At 29.3% G+C, this 23815-nt stretch overlaps 1 protein-coding gene across 10 annotated transcripts; it reads right to left on the bottom strand.

Annotated features, from left to right (window-relative positions):
- Positions 1 to 17982: 17982 nt before the first annotated feature.
- On the bottom strand, positions 17983 to 23358 carry LOC137838819 (WD repeat-containing protein 55-like). Of its 10 annotated transcripts, none has more exons than XM_068648198.1 (17): positions 23232 to 23358; positions 22974 to 23145; positions 21871 to 21972; positions 21732 to 21764; positions 21490 to 21554; positions 21321 to 21408; positions 21142 to 21214; positions 20548 to 20654; positions 20414 to 20456; positions 20260 to 20316; positions 20018 to 20094; positions 19829 to 19877; positions 19679 to 19725; positions 19498 to 19571; positions 19146 to 19201; positions 18451 to 18577; positions 17983 to 18332 (listed from the first exon to the last, which is right to left on the bottom strand). In XM_068648198.1, the coding sequence occupies exons 3-17, from the start codon at positions 21963 to 21965 to the stop codon at positions 18253 to 18255; spliced, it is 1071 nt and encodes a 356-aa protein (XP_068504299.1). In that variant the 5' UTR covers positions 21966 to 21972; positions 22974 to 23145; positions 23232 to 23358; the 3' UTR covers positions 17983 to 18252. The 10 variants fall into 10 exon arrangements, with proteins under 10 accessions (XP_068504299.1, XP_068464992.1, XP_068462744.1 ...); XM_068608891.1 differs by having other exon boundaries at positions 17983 to 18317; XM_068606643.1 differs by having other exon boundaries at positions 21493 to 21554.
- Positions 23359 to 23815: the final 457 nt, after the last annotated feature.

Below are 23815 nucleotides of genomic sequence, written 5' to 3'. Positions count from 1 at the left end.
TCGATATGTTTTTCATGTTTAGTTGTATAGAAAGAGAATTTGTTACTATTATCTTCAAGAAATTACTTTAAAATAAGATATATGAATTTGTTATTCAAACAAGTCAATCTCATTTTAGAGTGAATAATATTTTAAAAATAGGTTTAATTACCTTATTCGTCCTTACATTTCTAGCCAATATTCAATCCAGTATAGTGATTTTTTTAAAAATCAATTTGGTCCCTAAGTTCTTTAAAATGTATTCAAAATGGTCTTTTCCGTTTATTCTCAGCTTATGGCGTTAAGTGGTGCTTATGTGGCACTGACGTGTCAAGTGAGGTGGATTATGGTTACATTAGTTTATTCAATAATGAACTAGGGTTAGGGTTATTGTGATTTGAATTGGGGATTACAAATTTTTGAAATTGAAAGCACAGTTTAGGGTTTCTGATATACGAGGATTGCTCCCCTAGTTCGATTTTGTGGTGCGCTCCCCTCTTTCGATTCTGTGGTGCGATTGTGAGCTACGATCGTAAGTTGCGTTCCCGTGGTCCATTTAGAGGTGCGAGATCCAGAGGTGGTGAAGGGGCAGGAGAAATGTTTAGTACAAATACTCTTATTTTTATTTTGATATTGTCCAAAATATATTCACCATATACTTAACTAATGTATTTTCACAATTGGCATGTATAGAATACCAATACTACTCGCAGGACAGATATCGGTAAAGTGTCAAATTTAAAAATTATTTATTGGATTTCTGAAAATTATAGCACAATTCTAACACAATTTTAAAAATGAGATATATGTTTTAATTTTCTAAAAGCTTAAACTTAATGTATAATTTTTTAGTATGATTATAAAAATAAGAAACAAATCCTTTTGAACCAGTATTGAAAAACATTTTTTTGCTAAAAAAAAAAATGAAACATACTTGTGCACATTGTGAATTTATATAATTCACAATTATATAATATATTGATATATGTCCATGTTTCCTACATTTTAGAGATTATGCGTTGTCCGTGTCGTATCAATGTGTAACAGTGATTGTAGTACAAAGATAAACAATCACTACAAGAAAATCATTAAAAAAAATAATTTTATAGACAAAAAACTATTAGTTTTGATATGGTTGAAAGGGAAATAATTGTACAAACATAACATTATAAGAATATTAAAAAATAATCTAAGAGTTACAATAAATAAATAAATTACCTCCCTACAGAGCCTGGTTTGAGAGACACAGAAAAAGAAGAAAAAGAATGACACGGAGTCACGAAAGAAGAAAGGGTTGTAATAAAAGTGAGCACCAAGAGAGTAAAATGAACTTTGAGTAGAAATTGGTGTTTTTTTGTTTTCTTCTTATAGTCACTGCAAAAATTTAATAACCATTGAAATGTGGCAACCTTTTAGTCACTGCAAAAATATAACAGACTATGATAGTTAAATATTTTATAGTTATAATAAATTTAAAGTAAAATTAATTAAACTATGATATTTAGTATTTAAAGATTGACACTATAATTTTATTTTATTTTTAAATTTAGAAACGAAAATTATAATGAGTCCTGAGAACTACCATAACTAAACATAAAAATGATAATTATTTTAAAATAATTTTATTAATAAAAAATATAAGGATAATTACTATTAACATTAAAAATTATTATTAATATAAAGCATATTACCTAACACTAAAATATGCAGAGATAACATGGGTGGAATATCTTTTAGCGAATTTTTTTCTCAACTTGTTTATATACTTTTTGTTTTTGTTTGACTCATCCGAGTTTAAGTTTACTAGTCTTTATGCTATTAGTATAATACGTGAGTAGACTAAATATATTAGTCCTCAAACATTTAAGTAGATGATCCCATTTCAATTTATTTTTTATAGGTTCATATGTGACCAGTCAAAACGCAACAGACTAGTAAATAATTCACATTGTCATCTTAATGAAAATTGATTAAAAAGACATGTGAAAGAAGAAGATATAAATAGGCATTTTGAAATAAAAAATCATTTTGAAAAAAAAGAAAATGGTTTAAAAAAATGTCACAATTTATTATATTAACATTATGAATAATAATGCACATATATTTCACGAAAATAATTAACTTTACAATTATCTTAATTAATTTTAATTATTTTATTTTAACTATTTTATTACATAAAGATAATGCTAAAAATTTAATAATAAACAGATAAGACATTTTTTTTATTATAGTGAAATTATATATAAAATAACACTAAATATTTCAAAATGAATAAACAATATACTTAGTTTTAAATATATTAAAATATTAAAAATCTAATTTAATCAATATCAAACTTTTTAGATTTTGTTTTCTCTGTTGCTAATCTGAAGAGAGAAAATGCAATAATGTGATAAAATAATTGATGGTACGTGTAGCAATATGCTATCGTTGCCAAGAAATCTTCAAAGTAAAGTGTAAAAATGGGATCTTTTAAAAGCTTTTGGCACATATAGAGTAGAAAACAGCACATTATGCTGTAATGTTTGCAGCATTGAATTGCAATCAACATACACGTGTTTCTGGTTCCTTTTATGATTGAAGCAAAAGCATCTTTTCTGAATGGGTTTGTGAAATCGATTATGTTAACCTCGTTCAAGAATAGGATGGTCCAGGGAGAGGAAGTAGTTGATGCATCAACGGCTACGAAGCGGGTAGGAGGAAAGTAAATGAAAAAGGTACCTTCGGATCTCATGCACAAACGATTTCCGTGACCCAAAAGATTTGTTCTGGGTTCAGGTTACGACGAGGGTGATTGGGTATAGTCAGTTCGATTAAATTTGTTATGGTTGGGACGATCAAAATAAATTATTATTGTTCTGTGTCATAAAAAAATTATTATGATCTCGTACTACCAAAATAAATTATTATTGTTCCGTGTCATCAAAAGAAATTATCCCTCTGTATTGCAGTAACGCACTGCATATTCTCGCAAACCTGTTATTGTCTTGAAATTAATTTAGAATTTAAAGCAAATAAATAATTATAGTGCAAATTTTATTTTTTTTGAATAATTTATTATTGTTTTGAATGAGTGGGTGACACTCATTTCTGGGATTATATTTCTTTTCTCATAGTTAGGCAATGCTTCAAATTTATTATACCTCGGACGATAAAAAAATAATTATTATCGTTCTGTACGATCAAAATAAATTATTATAGTTCCATACTATCAAAATAAATTATTACCGTTCCATATGATCAAAATAAATTATTATCGTTCCGTGCGATCAAAATTAATTATTATCATTTTGTGCGATTAAAATAAATTATTATCGCTCCGTGCAATCAAAATAAATTATTATCGTTCCATATGATCAAAATAAATTATTATTATTATCTCGTGCGATCAAAATAAATTATTATCGTTCCGTGCGATCAAAATTAATTATTATCATTTCGTGCGATTAAAATAAATTATTATCGCTAGCGCTGCGTTTCACCGCCGTCGCTTGCGTAATTCGTTGCTGCCGTTGCTTGCGTAATTCGCTTGTGAAGTGTTATGTGGAACTGGGAGTTATTATGTAGCAACAGAGAGAGTTATTATCGTTCCGTGCAATCAAAATTAATTATTACCATTTTGTGCGATTAAAATAAATTATTATCACTCCGTGCGATCAAATAAATTATTATCGCCTTGCTCAAAATTGGAAATATTTTTACATTTTTTTAATAAGAGAGGCCAACATGTTTTAGAAACAACATTAATAAACAAATCTTCACTTGAAGCCAGAAAGATAGAAAAGAAAATGGAGCTCATTTCGGTCAAAAGAGTTCAACAGTGAATACAGGATACCAACAAAATGACAAAGTTGGTTCAGCGGTAGATATAATGCATAAATTGTAAAATATTTGTGGTATAGCAAATTTAAATCTCACACCTCTTCTTCATCTTAATTCATCAATTTCATGAACAAGAACAACATAAATCAACTCTAACTTTTGTTCATTCTTTCTTTTTTTTTCCTGCAATTGACATCTGTTCATGTCTTACCCAATGTTGCCAATATCGCGAGTTAGATGGGAAATCCCGCGATCTTATGATCTCTTTAGGCAAAAACGAGCTGGATCGGAGATGGGATCGGAGTCTCACCGGATCGGAGCGATCCGGCGATCGAAGGGCTAGATCGGACGATGCATGGGCCTCCGCAATCCATGATGCGGCCCAAAAACAAAAAACAAACCCTAATTTGAAACCCAGAAACCCTAACCTGTGCCTTTGTCGCGCCGTTTTTCCGCCGCTTGTGCTCGTCGTTTCGTCGCCGTTGTCCGTGCTACTTATCGCCTCCGCTAGTGCTGCGTTTTGCCTCCGTCGCGTGCGTAATTCGCTGCCTCTGCACTGCTCGCGCTACCTCTACCGATCAAAATAAATTATTATCGTCCCATACTATCCAAATAAATTATTATAGTCTCGTGCAACCAAAATAAATTATTATAGTCTCGTACGACCAAAATAAATTATTATCGTTTCGTGCAATCAGAATAAACTATTATCGCCTCTCAAAATTGTAAATATTTTTACATTTTTCTTAATAAGAGAGGTCAACAATTTCATTATACAATTATATGATAAAAAGAGTCATTTTAGACTCGATAGTCAAAAGTCTTGATCATCATTTAAATCGGCTGAAATTTTATTATGAAAACAACAAACATTGAATCAGAATTGTTATCGCTCGGGCGACCAAATTAAATTATTATGGTCCCCTGTGACCAAAATAAATTATTATGGTCCCGTGCGACCAAAATAAATTATTATCGTCCCGTGCGACCAAAATAAATTATTTGAAATACCAGAGCCAGTGGGCTCTGATACCAGATTGTAGAATGAATTTGTAAAACTAGAATTGTTGCTACAAGTAAATTTGTTAGCAAACTAATCTCAATATCTTATTCAATCTCAAACTGTCATTATATAGCCTTTACAAGATAACAGATTAAAAAAAATAGCTAAAGATAAACAGCTAAAAAAAATAAATTAAAGATAACTAGTTTTCCTACTAATAAGGACTTATCGAAAGAGAAAACTAAAGGGCTCCTAATATCAAAGAACAAACTAGAACTAACAAAGACCTCTTCAACCTCTGCCATGCACACTGCTGCGGAAAATGAAGAAGAGACTGCGCATGAAATTATGGTGGATTATTTCTCCAAAATGAAAATGAAGAGACGTCTAAAGCCTTTGACTCCACCTATTTGTGGCGGATTATGTAAAACAAAATTATGTTGATAAAAAAAAAACAAAAACATAAATGAAACAACATATATCATATATGCATATTTAAGGAATATAATCATGTTCATAAAAACAATCCAAACAGCAGTAACAACCCAAAAATCAACACCAGTATCTAACCAGCAACTTCAAAGCAAATAAAATAAAAATACGAGATGTGAAGTGTTCTGGTGGAACTGGAAGTTATTATGTAGCAGCAGAGAGAGGGTTGTATGCAGGGGTAGTTTTGTTAAAGGCAGTAAAAGTGAATGAATGTAAGAGGTAGTTATGGTAGGAAGGGTTCTCTGAATTTTGAAGGACTGAGCAGGGTGTGAGTGAAGTGAAGTGTTTTTTAAGGTAAGAAGAAGAGTCCATGCATGGTGGAGCTAAGAGCTGCACGTTATAATGCTTACTTCCTGGAAAGCACAAAAAAAAGAATATGCTAAGTGTTGGGACATCAGGCACAGATTCTCTTTCCCAATGACCCCACGATCACGGACATGGCCAAAAAGACTCCACCTTCCCCTGATTTAGTTAATTATTAATCAATATTGCTAATCACAAATGATTATAAATAATTATAAAGGTCAAAGATGATTTTTGAAAAATGCTGAGTTTGTGTCAATGAGAGATTAAATTTTAAAAAAGTATACCCAAAGATTATCCTTACCCAATGGTAAAAATTATAAAATAATAATAATATATGTAAAATATAAAATAGTAATAAAATTATCAATAAAATGTATTTAGGCACTAAGTTTTATAGTTTGTGTCAATGTCAAAAATAAAATAAAATTATGTTACGTAATATTTATTCCAAAAATTATAATAAAATAAATATTTGAATTAGTTTTTTATTACAATGAAAATGGTAAAAATTTATTTATTCCTAAGTAAATCTTTATATTTTTTTAATAAAAAAAGCCAACAATTTTATTATTTATAAATCATATGATAAAAAAGTAACCTCCTTTGTCTATGATTGTGGAAAAATAATAATTTTAGATTCAATAGGCCATAAGTCTTGATCATTAATGAGATTAATGATAAAAATATCCAACATAATATAACATAAATACCTCTAGTTTAAGTGGATGTTAAACAACAAAATATATATATATATATGAATTAATATTTATATTTTTCTTGTTAATTGTTTTTAAGCATTTAATTCTCAAGTATATATTAAAATAAACCAATTTCTCTTTATTACGTGTCTGTTTAAACTAATTTCAATTATATATAAACTTGTAATACATTGATTATGAAATAATATATCAATATAATAAATAAATAGTTTAAATTTAATAAAAAAATAATAAATTCAAACTTCTTTATCAGTGTTGCAGACATCTTCTAGTTGATTAAAAAATTATAAAATAATAATAATATATGTAAAATTTAAAATAGTAATAAAATTATCAGTAATAATAATAATTAAAATAAATTTTAAAATAATAATAATAAAAATTTATAAACAATAATAATAAAAATATAATATAATAATAATTAAAATAAAATTATTAAATAAATATTAACAATAATTTTTATTTATATTTTATATGTATCTATAATAAAAATATTAAATATTTAATAAACTTAAGCAATATTTTTTTAATAATATTATTAATAAAAAATACTAATAATTAATAATAATAAAATCTTTATAATATATAAGAATAAGTATGCAAAATTTTAATTACTAAAATTTTAAAAAAACAATTATTTCCTTTTTAAAGATTAGGATAAATTTATAAATTTACATTCTAATACTTTTAAAAAGTTAAAAATTTCCTCACACACATCACGTCACTATCTTTAATAAACTTTCTCGACAAATTCACTTTATATCTTAATCCAAACAACTTAACTTTCTTCACACTTTTATCTCAAATCAATCCAAATTCACTCTTTCAAATCTTCATATTTCTCCTCCTTAATCCGGACACACCATGGAACAAGCTTTTACATTTTCATTATTCAAGTTTCGTTCTTTCTTTCTTCTCATTCATGTGTGCATTGTCTGTGTTTAATGTCGTTGTTAAAAATATGTAAATAAGATTTTTTTTAAGAAAATAAACATTTAAAATATAAATATTTAAGTAATATTTGAAAATATAAAAATTGAATAAATAATTTTTTTATTAATGATTTAAAAATTGTGAAGGAAAGTGCTTGGAATTTGAGATGCTGTGAAAAATACAAAATTTTAATGATTATTAGGTTACATATGATATAATTTATAATTAATAATAATTAATTATATAAATAAATATATAAATTATTTTTATTTATATATTTTAAAAAAATAAATTTATAAATTTACACTTTACATTTTTAAAAAATTAAAAATTTACACATAATTATCACATTAGTCACAAAAATTCAATAAATTTTTCTCACAAATATACATATATCACAATAAAATAAGCCCTAAATCCTAAAAATACTACAATAAAATAACTTATTTTTCTCTCAAATTATTTTAAAAGTAAAATAATAGTATTAAAATACGTTGGACTATAATAATTTAAAAGTATAATAGTATTAGTGTCTTATTATCTATCAAATAAAGTAGTAGTAGTAAGATGTATACCGTTTTATTAAAACAGAATGTATCTTGTATTAATTAAATTTTATTTTTAATTATTATTATAATATATAAACAGGTATGGTGATATATGATTTTCATAACATAGGCGTAATTTATAAGATATGATCTTATTGAACAATTAATTTAGATTGGTAACTGTTTATTAAAGTTGATTGTGAACTAAAAAGAATACTGACAAATTTAATTCTTAATTATTTTATTTTATTAAATAATATATATATATATATATTCAAATATTTATTTTGTATTTTCGTAGTCTATGCATTAATTTATTTATATATTTTTACTTTTAGCTAATTAAGGGTAGTCAATAGATTGAATTTTCAATTCAAATCCAATCTATATCTAAGTACTTATATCAGATTTTAAATTTATATTTATATTTTTATAAAATTAATTTTGAATTTTTATAATATAAATCCAAATATTTGGATTAGAGGTTAAATCCAAATTCATAAATTTAAAAAAAAAAATTTATCTTAAATTCAAATCCATATTTTTTTTAAAAAAAATAACATAATATTAATATAATATTATCTTGCCTTTTCATTGTGAGCCCATTTTACATGTTTTTATGTGTCAATCTTTATGTAAAAAACTACACATGCATTCAGGTGCCAAGCATGGTAGTGGGGTTCATTGCTTTCTTTACTCATTAGTTTCTGGGCAGTTTCTTCCTGCACCCCTACAAGGTTGTGTAAAGACAAAACTGTCCCTATATAAAATCGTACATTTATTTTTTTTATTCTGGATTACGAAATCTGATAAATTTTCAGATTGACATTTTCGGTAAAATTTCGGATTGGCACGTCCAGTAATCTTTTGGATTGGTATTTCTGGTAGTACATGAATGATAGTGTTAATCCAAAATAAAAAATGCAAAACATCCACAATTGAAAAAACCATTCCAGATCAGTCAATCCGTAATTCAAAATATGCATTATGGATTCCAAAATCCATAATTGAAAAAGAATCATTATAGATCCACCAATCCGTAATAGAAATTAGGTTTCCAAATTCAACAATTTGGAAATCAAAAATTTATGCAAACTATGCTTTCAGAACACCCCTCTTATGGAAAGCAAGATGATTCACTTTCGGATTGATGAATCTGTAACACACTCCTAGATATCGAATTCAAATAACAGGTGAAGGTTAATTTCGGAATTTACAAAATATTGGGAGTGCAGAAAGAAAAATATAGGGGTGCAAGAAGAAACTGTCTAGTTTCTGTTTGGTGCAAATGGAGCCCACCGGCTAAATCTTTTGGTTTTGGCTAGGGGATATGTGGTTTTTAAGTATGCAAGTTCTTGGGCCTCTAGTTTTTTATTTTTACTTTTATTTATATTTTACTTTTAAAACCCCTTGTTTTCATTTTTCCATACCCTCAGTTCTGAAAAAAGTCGGGCCCATTAGGCTGATTCATCAGTTTTGCTATTTACTAAAATTGCGATTTTATATGCGCACCAAATTTGGCTAAAAAGCCTAGGCACATCCGGCTGGTCTAGCAGTTATGCTATTTTTCACTCTCAGTTTCAATATGTACACCAATATCACTAGAATACCTAAGCCATTCAACTAGTCCAATAGTTACTATTTACATCTTTAGATTTTATATCGGCACTACCATCCCTAAAAAGCATGGGCTCCTTCGCTAGCCCGACTGTTTTGCCAAGTCTTGAAAACCTGGGTCTTTCGGTTGGGCAAGAATTTTCTATTTATATCCGCACTACCAACCCTTAAAAGCATGTACGTCTCCCCCTAACCCAGAAGTTTTGTTATTCGTCTCACACTTTTTAACATCTCCACAACCTATTCAAGTCTTGGGCTAGTTATGCTGGCCGAGCATTGAATTTTCTACTTGCCACTCCCCATTTTATTTACATCACCGACTTTCATTTTCTTCGTCAATTGTGGGACCTTTCGATTGATCCATTGTTTTTGCTATTTGGCACCCATTTTGACATTATGCCTAAATAAATTTTAACACTTGTATGGTGGGACGACGTCATCTCATTTAATATAAATAATAAAATAATAATAATAATAATTGTTCTTACAACAAGGATCAATAACACTAGAATCAGGTTGACAAGATTAACTCTTTTATAAATCTTCCAATCTTGGGCTTTTCTTCGTTACTACTTGGACTGGACTCTCTTGGTTTCTCCTTATGTTGGACACTCTCGGCTTCAACTAGGGCTGGATGCTCTCGGCTTCTCCTCAAACTGGGTGCTCTCAGCTTCTCCTTCACACAGATGGGGGGTGTACTTGCAAGGCACTCCGATGCTAAAGTCAGAAATGGTTTTATGTTCATGAGACATAAATCACTCTTACTTACCTTTTATGTTGATCTCCTATTTATGCAGTTTTCTTAATGGACTTTTCACTTTACCTTTGGACTTTCTTTCTACACCGTTTTATTATTTACGCACCCCCTAACGCAGGTTTCTTATCTAATTTGGGCCTTGTTATATATATGTTTTAGTTTTATTTTATATATTTATTATTATAACCGAAAGGTCATTTTGATATTAGCTTTCGGCCTAACCTCTCGGTTTTGGCCTATCAGTACACTGGCTCCCGAGGCATAAAGAATTTTGCTTAAAGTTTTTTAAAAAAATATTTATGTCTAAATATAATATGATAATTTCGAGATATGATTTGATATGATTTAAATGTCTCGTTTACCGTGTTTTGCCTGCTCAGACTAAATGATTTGAACCCTCAATTGATTAATTTTTTGAACGGTTTGGAAAGGTTTGTGACTTTTCAGTATCTAGGGTTTGTTTTGTTTATAAATAGGCATCTCATTCTAGTTGTTATCATTTTATACGGGCTTTATTGCTTCCTGAGAGCTACGACGTTTGAAGCTTCATTCGTTCTTTAAAGGTAAAATGTGTATTTCAAACTCTTATTATGCTTTTGATGATCTGAGTGGTTTTTCAAGCACGGGTGGTGAATCTACCGGACGAGTGGTACGAGAAGAACAAAATATTGAGTCGAAATCTTCTTCTGCTACTCTTTCTTGTATGAAAGATTCGAATGAAGCCATTACTATTGATGTTGTGGAAAGATTCGAAATAATTTATCCAAGGAATAATCTTCTTCCAGGTTACTAATGAGCTTCGTGATTTTGTTTCTAATTCTCAAATTTATTATTCTAATGTTGAGAATGATATAATTTCGTTTTCGGCGTGTGGATGATGTTGATAATGTCTCTCATGACCGAGAGGGCGATAATAGTGAATTTTTTTTTAATTTTTATGCTTGTTTCTTTAGACACCATCATAGCTAAATGTGTTAGCTATGAAAGCTGCAACTCTAATAGCAACATACAGGTGGAGGTCACCGTCAATTAGACCCGTGGCCACAAGATAATCTGACGGATGAAAATCAATATCAAATGCAAGTTTTCCCAAATTTATCTCCATCCTTCACCTGTTTAGCAATGCAATAGTAGATTGGGAAAAAGATCAACGAGGTGGGAAGATAGAATTTCGGAAACTTGAGACTGTCTAAAGAAAAAAAAAAAACACAAAAACTCATCTTTATATACGAAAACTGAAAAGCAAGTGAAAATGAGCATTTAGTGCTGTGAAGAACATACCTGCGCAAAGACTAAGTGAAGTGGCGAAGAAAAGAACACAAATTTTAAAGTTTTAAGACGTCAAGAAGTCCTTGTTGAAGGAAAATTAAAATTTGGATTAGAAGAATGGATTAATACATAAAGAAAATAGTGATTTTTAAGAATAATTTTAAAAAATAACACCACAATAAATATTTAAATTAGATTTATGAGATATGGTTTTATTTTAAATTAAATAAATATATTGTTATTTGATTTTATATCAAAGTAAAATGTGGATTAAATATTAAGAGAATATAATATTTTTAATTTTTCTTTTTTTTCTTATTAAATTAATATTTTATATTCCTACTTTTATATATATATATATATATATATATATATTGAAAAAAAAATGTTGATGGAAACTATTATAAAAACAGAAGTTGTGGTGGTAATTTATATACGAAAAATATCACTCTTTATTTTAAAAATAAGATGTATATATTGTATTAATGTGCTAATAACTGTATCTAAATTAAGAATAAAACTTATTGTTTTTTATTAATATGAAAAAGGTGGCATTTTTATTCATTAATAGTAACTATTGGGCTAGCCGAATGGTCCAGATATGGTTTCTTCTTCCTGCTCCCCACGATTTTCTTTCTGCACCCCCAAAATTTTAAATATCCCAAGATTAACCTTGACATTTAATTTGAAAAGGAGTACCATGCTGGACTTCCTTTGTCACTGATCATCTTCATCATTGAATATCAATCACTGGTGGAAGATTTTTGTTGTTATTTAAGGCAAGATGAAGGAGTACGTTATGTTGTCGAAGTGTGTTTTGGGTTGTAGAGGTAAGAGTAAAGGTTTTTTTTAGGAGCATGGTGGTTATGAAGATTTTGGGGTTACCGGATATCGAAATCCGGTAATATATTCTGGATTCATGAATTTGGAATTGATTAAATTGTATTTTCTGGATGAGGTGGTGTTCTGGAAGCAAATTTTGCATAAATTGTTGATTTCCATAATACTAAATCTGAAAGTTTAATTCTGTTATGGATTGGTGGATCCGAAAATTTACCAGAAGTGTCAATCCAAAAATTTTCCAGATTTCATAATCTAGAATGTAAAAAATTAAGTATAATTTAAGTGCATTTTAGGGTTTTTAAAAAATAATAGGGACAATATGGTCTTCGCATGATATTGTGGGGTGCAGGAAGAAACTGCCCCCAGATATTCTAGTGAAAGTGGTATGGATATTGAAACAAGGGTGGAAAATAGCATAACTACTGCGCCAGGCGAATGTTTTGAACTATATAAAATGACTATTTTTAGGCTTCTTCTTCATGCACCCCACGTTTTTCTTCCTGCACGCCCATAATTTTAAATATTCTAACATTAACCTTGACCTATAATTTCAAAAGGGGCTACCGAATATCGAGATCTGGTAATATATTCCGTATTCATGAATCCAAAATTGATTAAATTGTGTTTTCCAGATGAGGGGGTGTTCTGGAAGGTAAAAAATCATAAATTGTTGTTTTTCGGAGTGCTGAATCCGGAAGCCTAAATTACATTACGGATTGGTGGATCCGGATTTTTTTTTTTGTGTTATGGATTCCTGAATCCGGAATGCATCACTTGCATTATGGATTTATGAATTTGGTTTGTGTTATGGATTCCTGAATCTGGAATGGTCTTTTTGAATTATGGATTGTTAGATCTAGAATAATGTTTTTGACTTATGGATTCATGGATCCAAAATGCAATGATTCTGTTTCATTTTTTTTATTTGTAGAAACATGGACAATATTGATGAATTTGAATAATAATTATATGATGGAGTTGATTTGTGGGATGATGATGATATTGAGAAGTCATTATCCATGTTCTTCATGTTTTTCATCTTCATTAACGTGCCTTCTTCTAACAGAGGTTGTGGGACGTAGACGATTACCTTGTGAACCTCCTATCCCTAGTCTTCAACATTACTGTTCAATTACACCACTCAAGTTAAACCAAATTACAAACTAATGAATAAGATGTTGAACCAATACAAACAAAAAACAACAAATATAAAATTCTATTGAAACCAAAAGAGAGGAAAAAAGCATTGTATCATTTCTACTAAAAAAAACATACTCTATAGACAAAAAAAAAATATTAAAAGAAGAAAAAAAGAAGCTCATTGCAAATCATATTTGAAGATAGAAATTTTTTTTGGATGAAGTTTTATATGTTCAAGAAAGGATGACCATAAAAACACAAATCCGGATCCACAAATTCGGAAGCTTCCCGGATCCACAAATTCAGAATCTTCTCGAATCCACAAATTTGAAATCTTCCTGGAACACAAATCTGAGATTTTACTGGAAGCAAAATTCGAGATTTTACAGTATTTTATTATTCGAAATTCTATCGGATTCTATAATCTGGAATGGAAGAAAACACTTACAGAAACAAAAATTCATAAAAAAAACGGATGTGCAGATCCGAAAGCAAAGAAATTTACTTACCTTTGTCAAGAGGATTCTAAATGACCAACAAAAAACTGTAAGATTGAAGGAGAAGGATTTGGAGGTGTTGCACTTCTGCTAGAACATGAAAGCGTGCTGCTGCTGGAACATGAAAGATACGGCTGCGCAAAAGAGCATCCTTGCCTGCACCTCTTTAGGGTTTTTTTAGGTTAAGGATATTTCTAGAATTTTAAGAACCAATAAGGATGATTTAGTCTTTTATAAGAGTGTGGGGTGCACGAAGAAAAATGTGGGGGTGCAAGAAGAAACTGCCCTATTTTTATACCATGATACACAAAGGAGATTACTTTTTTTTATCATATGATTGTAAAATATGATAAATAATGAAATTGTAGACTTTTCTTATAAAAAAAATGTAAAAAATTTACTTAGCAATAAGTAATTTTTCATTGTAATAAAAAACTAATTCAAATATTTATTTTATTCAATTTTTTTTATAAATATTACACAATACAATTTTATTTTTGACAATGACATATAATAATAATATAATAATTTTATTTTATTCTTTTGTTAAGATAATGTTTTCAGTATTGTAATAAGGATTTGACTAGTTGAATATTACCTACTATACTGTCAGATATTAATTACTTTTAAGCATTTAAAAGCATTTAATTATCAGGTATATATTAAAGTAGACATATTCCCTCTTAACTAATTTTATTGTGAATATTTTAATTACATTCCATTTCAAATATGTAATCATTGTATTTATTAAAATAATAATAATAATTATTAATATAATAGTAATAATAAAAATTATTATTATTATAATAGTAATAATAATAATAGTTTCTACTCTAATTGGGAAAAATTGTTAAGCTTAAAAAAAGCAATAAATAATGTTTTCTCTACAAAAAAAAACCAAATATTATTAACTGGAAAGAAAAAAAATTACCTAACTTTATGCTTCACTACTTTGTAACGCAGAAAAGAAAAATGACCTAATTTTATACCATTTAACAATTGACAGACATGTTTTTATCATATTTTCGAAACTAAAAAAAAAATATTACACACAATCTATCCTACTAAAATATCTTCATAAAAGACCTAAGAGTAATTAATTATCCCAAACTTAGTATGTGATTTGTGGTTGTATTCTTTTAGGTGAGTGTTGTTTTATTGTTAACATAGAACAATTTTACCTAACACTGAAGAATGCAGCGATGGCATGTGTATGTTCTTGTCTAACAAGTTCTAAGGATATTTTTAATTTTTTTTGCCAGCATCAACAACACTTTTTAGTTTAAGTATTATTAAGTGTGTTTCCTTATCAAAGACTATCACATATCAAAAACCTTATAAACACTATCTTCCTCCAATCTAAACCACAACACTATTATTAGTCTTCTGCTTTATACGTTTCTATATTGTGCCTGTATCAATGTCTTCTGTTGAATTATGGTGGACTGTGAAAATGAAAATAGGTTGCATTTGCATTCTCATTCCGAGCTCAATTCGTTGTCTGCATATCAATATCTCTTTGTTATACCACTTTAGTTACACTAGGGATCTAATAGTTAACCATTCGTCTACTCTTTGTTATATCAATTTTCGGTTTTCTTCTTCCCACTTCACTTCACTTTGTGCCTTCACATTTACAGTATCAAATCATGTCACTTTGGTCCAACGTGTTCTTTGGGCCCCCAACATAACAGAATATATCAAAATAGCCTGCACTGCTACATTTTTCTTCCTGCACCCCCATAATTTCGGGATCTGGGAGTGTGTTACGGATTCATCAATCCAGAAGTGAATCATGTTGCATTCTGAATGAGGGGATGTTCCGGAAACAAAGTTTGCATATGATTTCCAGATTGCAGAATTCGGAAGCCTAATTTCTATAACGGATTGGTGGATCCGGAATGATTTTTTTCAATTATGGATTTCTGAATCCGGAATGCATAATCTGAATTACGAATTGGCGGATCCGGAATGGTTTTTTCAATTATGGATGTTTTGCATTTTCTTATTTTAGATTAACACTATCATTCATGTACTACCGGAAACATCAATCCGGGAGATTACCAAATGCGCCAATTCGAAAATTTACCAGAAGCGTCAATCGAAAATTTACCAGATTTCATAATCCAGAATAAAAAAAAATGTACAGGTTATATAGGGACAGTTTTGTCTTTGCACAACCTTATGGGGGTGCAGGAAGAAAAATGTACGGGTGCAGGAAGATAGAGCCCAGAGAATACTACCTGCACTCACCTGATTTCTAACTACACCTCACACTTTCAAAATTATCAAATTTATTCATTCTGAAATTTATAATATTTCTAATTTAAATTTTTTTAATTTTATTTTATCATATCTATCAAACCATCCACTCGACTAAAATTCATTTATTTTGCTTAGATACTTTTCATTAAATTTCATTCATTTTTCTTAGGATACTTTCCACTGAAATTCATTCATCTTTATTCATTTATTTTTTTAGGATGTATTTGTTTCCGCCGATAAATTTGCAGACAAATAGAAACAAAGAAAAGCAGTGCAAGCACAAAAGTTAAATAATAAAAATTAATTAATAACAGAAAACGAGGCAAATGTTTTTTTCTTGATATAATTGCACACATTTCTAAAAAGAAAACACTAATAGATTAATTAATCAAAACGTATAATCAATTATATACATAAATATAATAAAATAATTATTATATAATGGATTATTTATTTAAATAATAGATAAACACATAGCAGATTATAGAATCAATAATTTATTATATTTACAGGTATAATCACTACACTAATTATATATTATATATATTATATAATTAATTTTTATTATTAACTATTAATATTTATATTTACATTGTAATAGAATAAATATAATTAATTATATAATATAACATCATAAATGTAATTTTTTTCAATTCTAATTATTCTGAAAACATATTTTGCTATTATAATTATTACGTTTTGAAAAAAAAAATACAATATCAAATCCAACAAAATTATATATAACTTGTTAAGCACCAATCAGCTTAATTCAGAACAAGAGTTTCTACCTAAAACATCTTACCTAGTATGTTTTTTTTTTCAGTGGTAATTTGATTTTACATATTTCTTTAACAATTTTAACTTTCGTAAATAACCAACTTTTTTATTTTTATAATCCATATTAAACTATTAACTATAAACAGTAATGAAAAATTGAATAGTATTTTTATTATATAATTATAACAGTTAATAAAGAAATAAATTATTTTCATAACTATTATTTATATATTTGATTATACTTTTTAGATTTAGGTAATTATTTTTCACTACAATAATCATTATACCAATTTTTTAAATTATACTCAGTTTTTTATTGTCATAAAAAATAGGACATTCAGCACTATTTCTCATTGATATAATTATTATAATAATTCATTAATAATAATTTTTTAATTAAATTAACCTCTTTTTTATCTTCATAAGGAATTTTTACACTATCTTATATGTTTTACTGGTCTATATAACTAAAATCTGATGTCTTGTCTATTTGTGTATCTCACGTTTTCCGTTTCCTCATAACTATTTATTTTATTTAAACTTAGACGTCCATTTGTGTATCTCACGTTTTCCGTTTCCTATTTTATAATTTTTGCAAATTAAATAATTAAAAAACATATCAGTGTTAGCTGTATTTTGTATTTGCAAATTAAATAATTAAAAAAAGCTAGGGTTAACCTAAACCCTAAACAAATAATACACACAATTGGCATGTTTTATCATAGCCATCTATGAAAACTATGAAAAAAATCTTAACACACAATATATCCTACTAAAATATCTTGATTTGCTACTAGTGAACTTTTCATACAAGACCTAAGAGAAGTAATTACCCCTCAAGCTTAAAGATGAGAAATTTGCTCACTTAGAATGCTATGAAAATCCCAAATACTATGATTTCCAACAAATTTAAATTCTTTATATGGTCACTTAATCTATTTCTTTATATTCTTTATTTATCATTTCAAGCTTCAATTAATTTACAATCCTTCACTTGAAGAACTTCATTTAACAATTAGATTTAAAAACACATTTCATTAATTTAATCTTTGAACTTTTTGTAAGGAGACAGTGTTAATAACTCAACCCAACACAGAAAGTAATCTATCTCTTGAATTGAAATTTATAACCTTGCTTTTCATGCTTTAATTTAAATTTCTTGAAACCACAGCACAGTCATAACTACTGATTTGATAGCAGGCACAACATTGGATGTGTCCAACATTTCGTTCATTTGCCAGACTTCTGGTACTTCATCTTCTACAAAGTTGCATTCAAATCTCTCCTATATATCGGCAAAGAAGTTGTTCGAACCAGCTTGCTCATTATTTGCATTCTTTCTCTTGTTCCCTGTAACAAAGTTTCCTACACAAATTGAAGCACAACATACACATAGCCTTCTAAAAATAAAATCGTAACATGACTTTACTCTTTAGTGGATGGACATCTATAACATTCACATTCATCGTAAATCATCTCTTACCTTTACTCAACTTTGAAGAATCCTTATCTAGTTCCATTTCATCACCATCACTATCACTATCAACAACTCCAGTTTCATTTGTTTGTGTGTTTACGGTATCTTGTAGTATACTATCCAAATCCCATAGCTGCACAAAAGGACAATCGAGGATGTTCAGACAACAATTTCTATAAGCGATAAAATTATAGTAAAATACAGACACACATACAATCAATTGTTTACATTTTTTATAATTACCCACCTTCTATCATTATTAACAGAGATGACTCAGTTTGGGAGACCATATTTTAAGCCAAATCGTTGCAAACTCATCCAACAAGTATGTTAAAATACATATATGTTCTTTATTCTTTTTAATGCTCTGCCGACCATCTGATGAATTAACTGATTTAACTTATATATTTAAATGTCATAAACTATATTGCACACAATCCCAATTAATCCAGACTGCTAGAGATACTGCTAAAATCTACCATTCAAAAAAGCAATCCAACGAACTGATTTTACTCAAAAATCCTAAACACCTGAGATACCCCTTTATATTTGAGGCAACATTTCTTCATACAAATGTTAGGAAGTCTGAGTAAAATCAGAGAGGACAGGTTTATGTCAATCATGATAATGACTGCCTAGTATAAATGTGAAGAGGAAAATTTTCATTAGATCTTAAGGAATTATAACAGAGAAGTGCGTACCTTTAACATTTGATCATGTGCGATGCTTCCGAGGAACTTCCTATCATGAGAGAATGCTACAAGACCAAAGAAATTATAAGTGAAGCTTATAAGAAGCCAAGAATAAGAAAAGGATATCAAAACATACAAAAAAAAATTCAAGCTAATTAATGCTCAAGCGTGTAATAATGAGAACTACCAAATCCACTGAAATCATGGATGAAGTCTCAAAATCACCTTGCAATGAAAAACTACCAAATCCATGCTAAGGACAGAAAAACTTATGAAAAAATTGAGGCTTAAAACAATAGTTTTCACATGCAAGCTGAACCAGTCATATTAAATGCTAAGAGTTGAAGAGACAATATGTTACCAAGACACTCAATAGGACAATCTGAGTGTTCAGCTATTGGCTGGATGACTCTGTTGGGTAATATCCCGACCAAGCTGAAAAAAATAACACCAATATAATTGAAACCGAGAACACAAGAAATAAAAGATTAAAGTACAATTCATAAAAGAGATAAAATGCTCTCCAATAGCAAAAGACTCACTTGATCATTCCATTCTCTGATCCAGTAATAATTCTATCTTCATCAACCTAAGAATAACATCAAAGAAAGTTTATTACAACATCTAAGAATGATAAGAATAATAAAAAAATCTACTAAGGCTGAAATATCTGTGTTATGTTGTTGATTCACCTTCAACATTGCATCAATAGAGTTGGAAGAGAGATCAATAAATCGATCACTGGAATTGAAACCAACTAGTTAGAACATCAGTACAACAACAAATACAAGCTAAGGAAAACATCCAATTAAGGCCTCTCAGCCTCTCCTCCAGAAACAACATTTTGATCATTTAATTCAGACACATTCCACGTCATATACCTACAATCCTTGAAGCATCCCCATGAATACAACAGAATGATTCCAGTTTGTGAGCCGCACACAACTTTCCTACCATTCTGGTCACCCCAGCCAAAAAATGTAAACATCAGTCATGTGATCATTTAAGAGGTTAGTGTCAAACACAGTACACCTTTCAGTACAAAGAAAGACAAAAATATTTAAAAAAATTCGTATAAAAGCATAAGAATTCACTGCAAATTCATGGGCCATGACTTTGATACCTTCATTAAAACAACAGACAGCAACTCATCTTCAGAGAATTCAGATCGAGTTTGCACCTTTCAAAACAAATCATGAAAGGGTGGTTAAAATTCATGAAATAAATAAAGAGAATGTATGCTTTTAAAGGAAGCAGAAAACACGTATTCAACTTACTGTATTTCTTCGAAGATTGCAAACAGAAAGAGTCCCGTCTCCACTAACAAAAAGGAAATTTATGGAAAATAAGCATTAAGTTAAGACTATATCCATTGATATTTTGGGGCAGGTGAACTACATGAATTTGCTACCTTGTTGTCAAAAGTTTCCTAGCATCAGATGCAAAAGTCATGTCCGAAATGTAATCTTCATGGGCATTAAAAGAATTGCAACAAGAGCGTTCTCTGGTATCCCAAACCTACAACAAGGAAGGGGTAAATGAAAGACATTGAGAAAATACTAACAATCTGACCTTCCCAATACTCTAAAAGATCAATATTGCAACTATCTTCAGAAAAGTAGTGCTTTAAGCAGAATAGCACTAAAAATAACATAAAGTTAAAAATGTACATGTATAAAATAAAAGAATCAATGATACAATATTCAAATAAGGTATGATGTGGTGTGGGGTGCTGCAGAAAGAAAGGGATTGTGGTCAAATGGATATGACAGGATTGATAATTGACCTGGTATTTGCTACATTCGTAGGCTTTCAAATTAGTTGAGCAATACTAAGTAAGGTTTATCAATTTAAGAGCTGGGCAAAGATTGTTAAATTTTAAAACAAGTGTTCAATATATTGCTACCATGCACTATCATAGAAATGATTGGATATCTATGTAAAATAATCTGAAATTCAAATAAAATACAAATTCTGAGAAATTGAAATAAAAGCAAACATATACCTTTATACAACCCTCATCATCTCCAGAGGCAACAGTTGACTCGGTCAAGTTTATCAATCTATTTACTGCAGCCCTATATCACAACAAAAAGCAAATACAAATTCTAAGGCAATGAGGATACTAGTGATTCTCCATAACCCAAATCACAACAAATGTGTAATTGCAGTAAATCTACTCACTCATGAGCATTATCAATACGGGTAATTGTAGATCCAGTCTCCACATCCGTAGCCAGTATAGAGCAATCTGGAGAACCCGTTAATAGCACTAAAAGACAAACATAACCATAAACATTTTAAACTCAAACTCACAGAAATCATACACAACCACGAAAATAAACAGCATTACCACGTCCACCATTGATGAATCGAACAGCCCTGCAAGACTCGGTGTGTGCATGAACTTCCAATTGCCTGAAAGAATAAATAACGAAATAATATTAATAATTGCAACAGAGGATTACATATTAGCAGCATCTATCAGGTAACAACAACCACACTCAGCAAACAAATAAAGTCAACATGTATGTGAGTTCACAAGTATCAAACAGAGTATCAAACATATACAAAAACAAGGTTCAGACTTTATACCTCACAGGGACACTGTCAGGGCTGTAACGATATCTGCAGCACACATAATCAATAATTATCATCAATGCAAAAAAAAAAAACATTATAAATAATAAATTATGTGTTAACTATGAAAGCTGCAACTCTAATAGCAACATACAAGTGGACGTCACCGTCAATTAGACCCGTGGCCACAAGATTATCTGACGGATGAAAATCAATATCAAATGCAAGTTTTCCCAAATTTATCTCCATCCTTCACCTGTTTAGCAATGCAGTAGTACATTAGGAAAAAGATTAACCAGGTGGGAAGATAGGATCTCGGAAACTTGAGATTGTCTAAAGAAAAAAAAACAACAACACAAAAACGAGGTGAAGTGGCAAAGAAAAGAACCCAAATTTTGAAGTTTTAAGACGTCAAGAAGACCTTGCTGAAGGAAAATTAGGGTTTGGAGTAGAAGAATGGTTTAAGTATTATGTCCCTCATACATAAAGAAAATAGTGACTTTTAAGAATAATTTTTAAAAATAACACCACAATAAATATTTAAATTAGATTTATGAGATATGGTTTTGTTTTAAATTAAATAAAAATATTGTTAGTTGACTTTATATCAAAGTAAAATGTGGATTAGATATTAAGAGAATATAATTTTTTTTCTTTTTTCTTTCTTACTAAATGAATATTTTATATATATATATATGTTTTTATTGTTATATACTGATAAAAATGTTGATGGAAACTATTATAAAAACAGAAGTTGTGGTGGTAATATATATACTATAAAAATATCACTATTTATTTTAAAAATAACATGTATGTATTGTATTAATGTGCTAATAACTGTATCTAGATTAAGAATAAAACTTATTGTTTTGGATTAATATGAAAAAGGTGGCATTTTGATTCATTAATAAGAAAATATAACTAGACTGGTCAAAGGAATTGTATTTCTCTACTTGTTTTGTTGTTTCATAATAATTTATAAAAATAGAATGTTACGAACATATCGGGGCAACAAATAGCAAACTCTTGCCCAGCTGAAAAGACCCACGTTTTCTAAAAAAGGTTGTGGGGCGATCTCTTTAGGCAAAAACGAGCTGGATCGGAGGTGGGATCGGAGTCTCACCGGATCGGAGCGATCCGGCGATCGAAGGGCTGGATCGGACGATCCATGGGCCTCCGCAATCCATGACGCGGCCCAAAAACAAAAAAAAGCCCTAAATCCAATAAAATCCTAATTTGAAACCCAGAAACCCTAACCTGTGCCTCTGTCGCGCCGTTTTTCCGCCGCTGCCCGCGCTTTGTATCGCCTCCGCTAGCGCTGCGTTTCGCCGCCGTCGCTTGCGTAATTCGCTGCCTCCGCCACTGCGCTCCACCGCACACGCTGCTCGCGCTGCCTCCGTCTTCGCGCTACCTCTGCCACTGCACACGGCTGCGGAAAATGAAGAAGAGACGGCGCATGAAAAATATGAAGACCTAATTTTGAAAAAACCTAATAAGTTTGAGCCTTGACCTGACCTTGACACAGGCGCCGATGTCAACACTCACTGAGCCTAGTGTTCTGGTTCAATACAAAATATAATTTGTTATTAGCACCACTTACAATTTTTTTTTTTTAATTTTAGTCAAATAAGATAATCACATTGAATTTTTTTATGTTATTAATTTTTAACATTGTTTATTTGGTTATTTGTAATTGAATATAATTTATTAATATAATTTAAATAAATATTCAATTAATTTAAGTAATTCAATATATTAATTTTAAATAGTCAAAATAAAAATAAATAAATTACTTTATGGAAGTGAAGGTGGGCTGAGTGGAGATCTGAACTCAAGTGGCTCGGGTTCAAATTCAACCTATTCTTAATTTTTTATTGTTTTTTTTTTCAATTATTTTGTTTTCTAATTTTAATCAAATAACATGAATCACATTTAATTTTTTATGTTATTTATTTTTAAAATTCTTTATCTGATTATTTTTATTAAATATAATTTATTATTATAATTTAAAAAAATATTTAATTACTTTAAGTAATTAATTAATTAACTTGTAAATAATCAAAATAAAATATAAAATTAAATGAATTTATATCTAACAC

The sequence above is a fragment of the Phaseolus vulgaris genome, chromosome 11 (genome assembly GCF_000499845.2).
Source record: "Phaseolus vulgaris cultivar G19833 chromosome 11, P. vulgaris v2.0, whole genome shotgun sequence".
Taxonomy (NCBI): Eukaryota; Viridiplantae; Streptophyta; class Magnoliopsida; order Fabales; family Fabaceae; genus Phaseolus; species Phaseolus vulgaris.
Note: the sequence above shows the minus strand (reverse complement) of the source record. Positions and strands in the feature narration are given on the sequence as shown.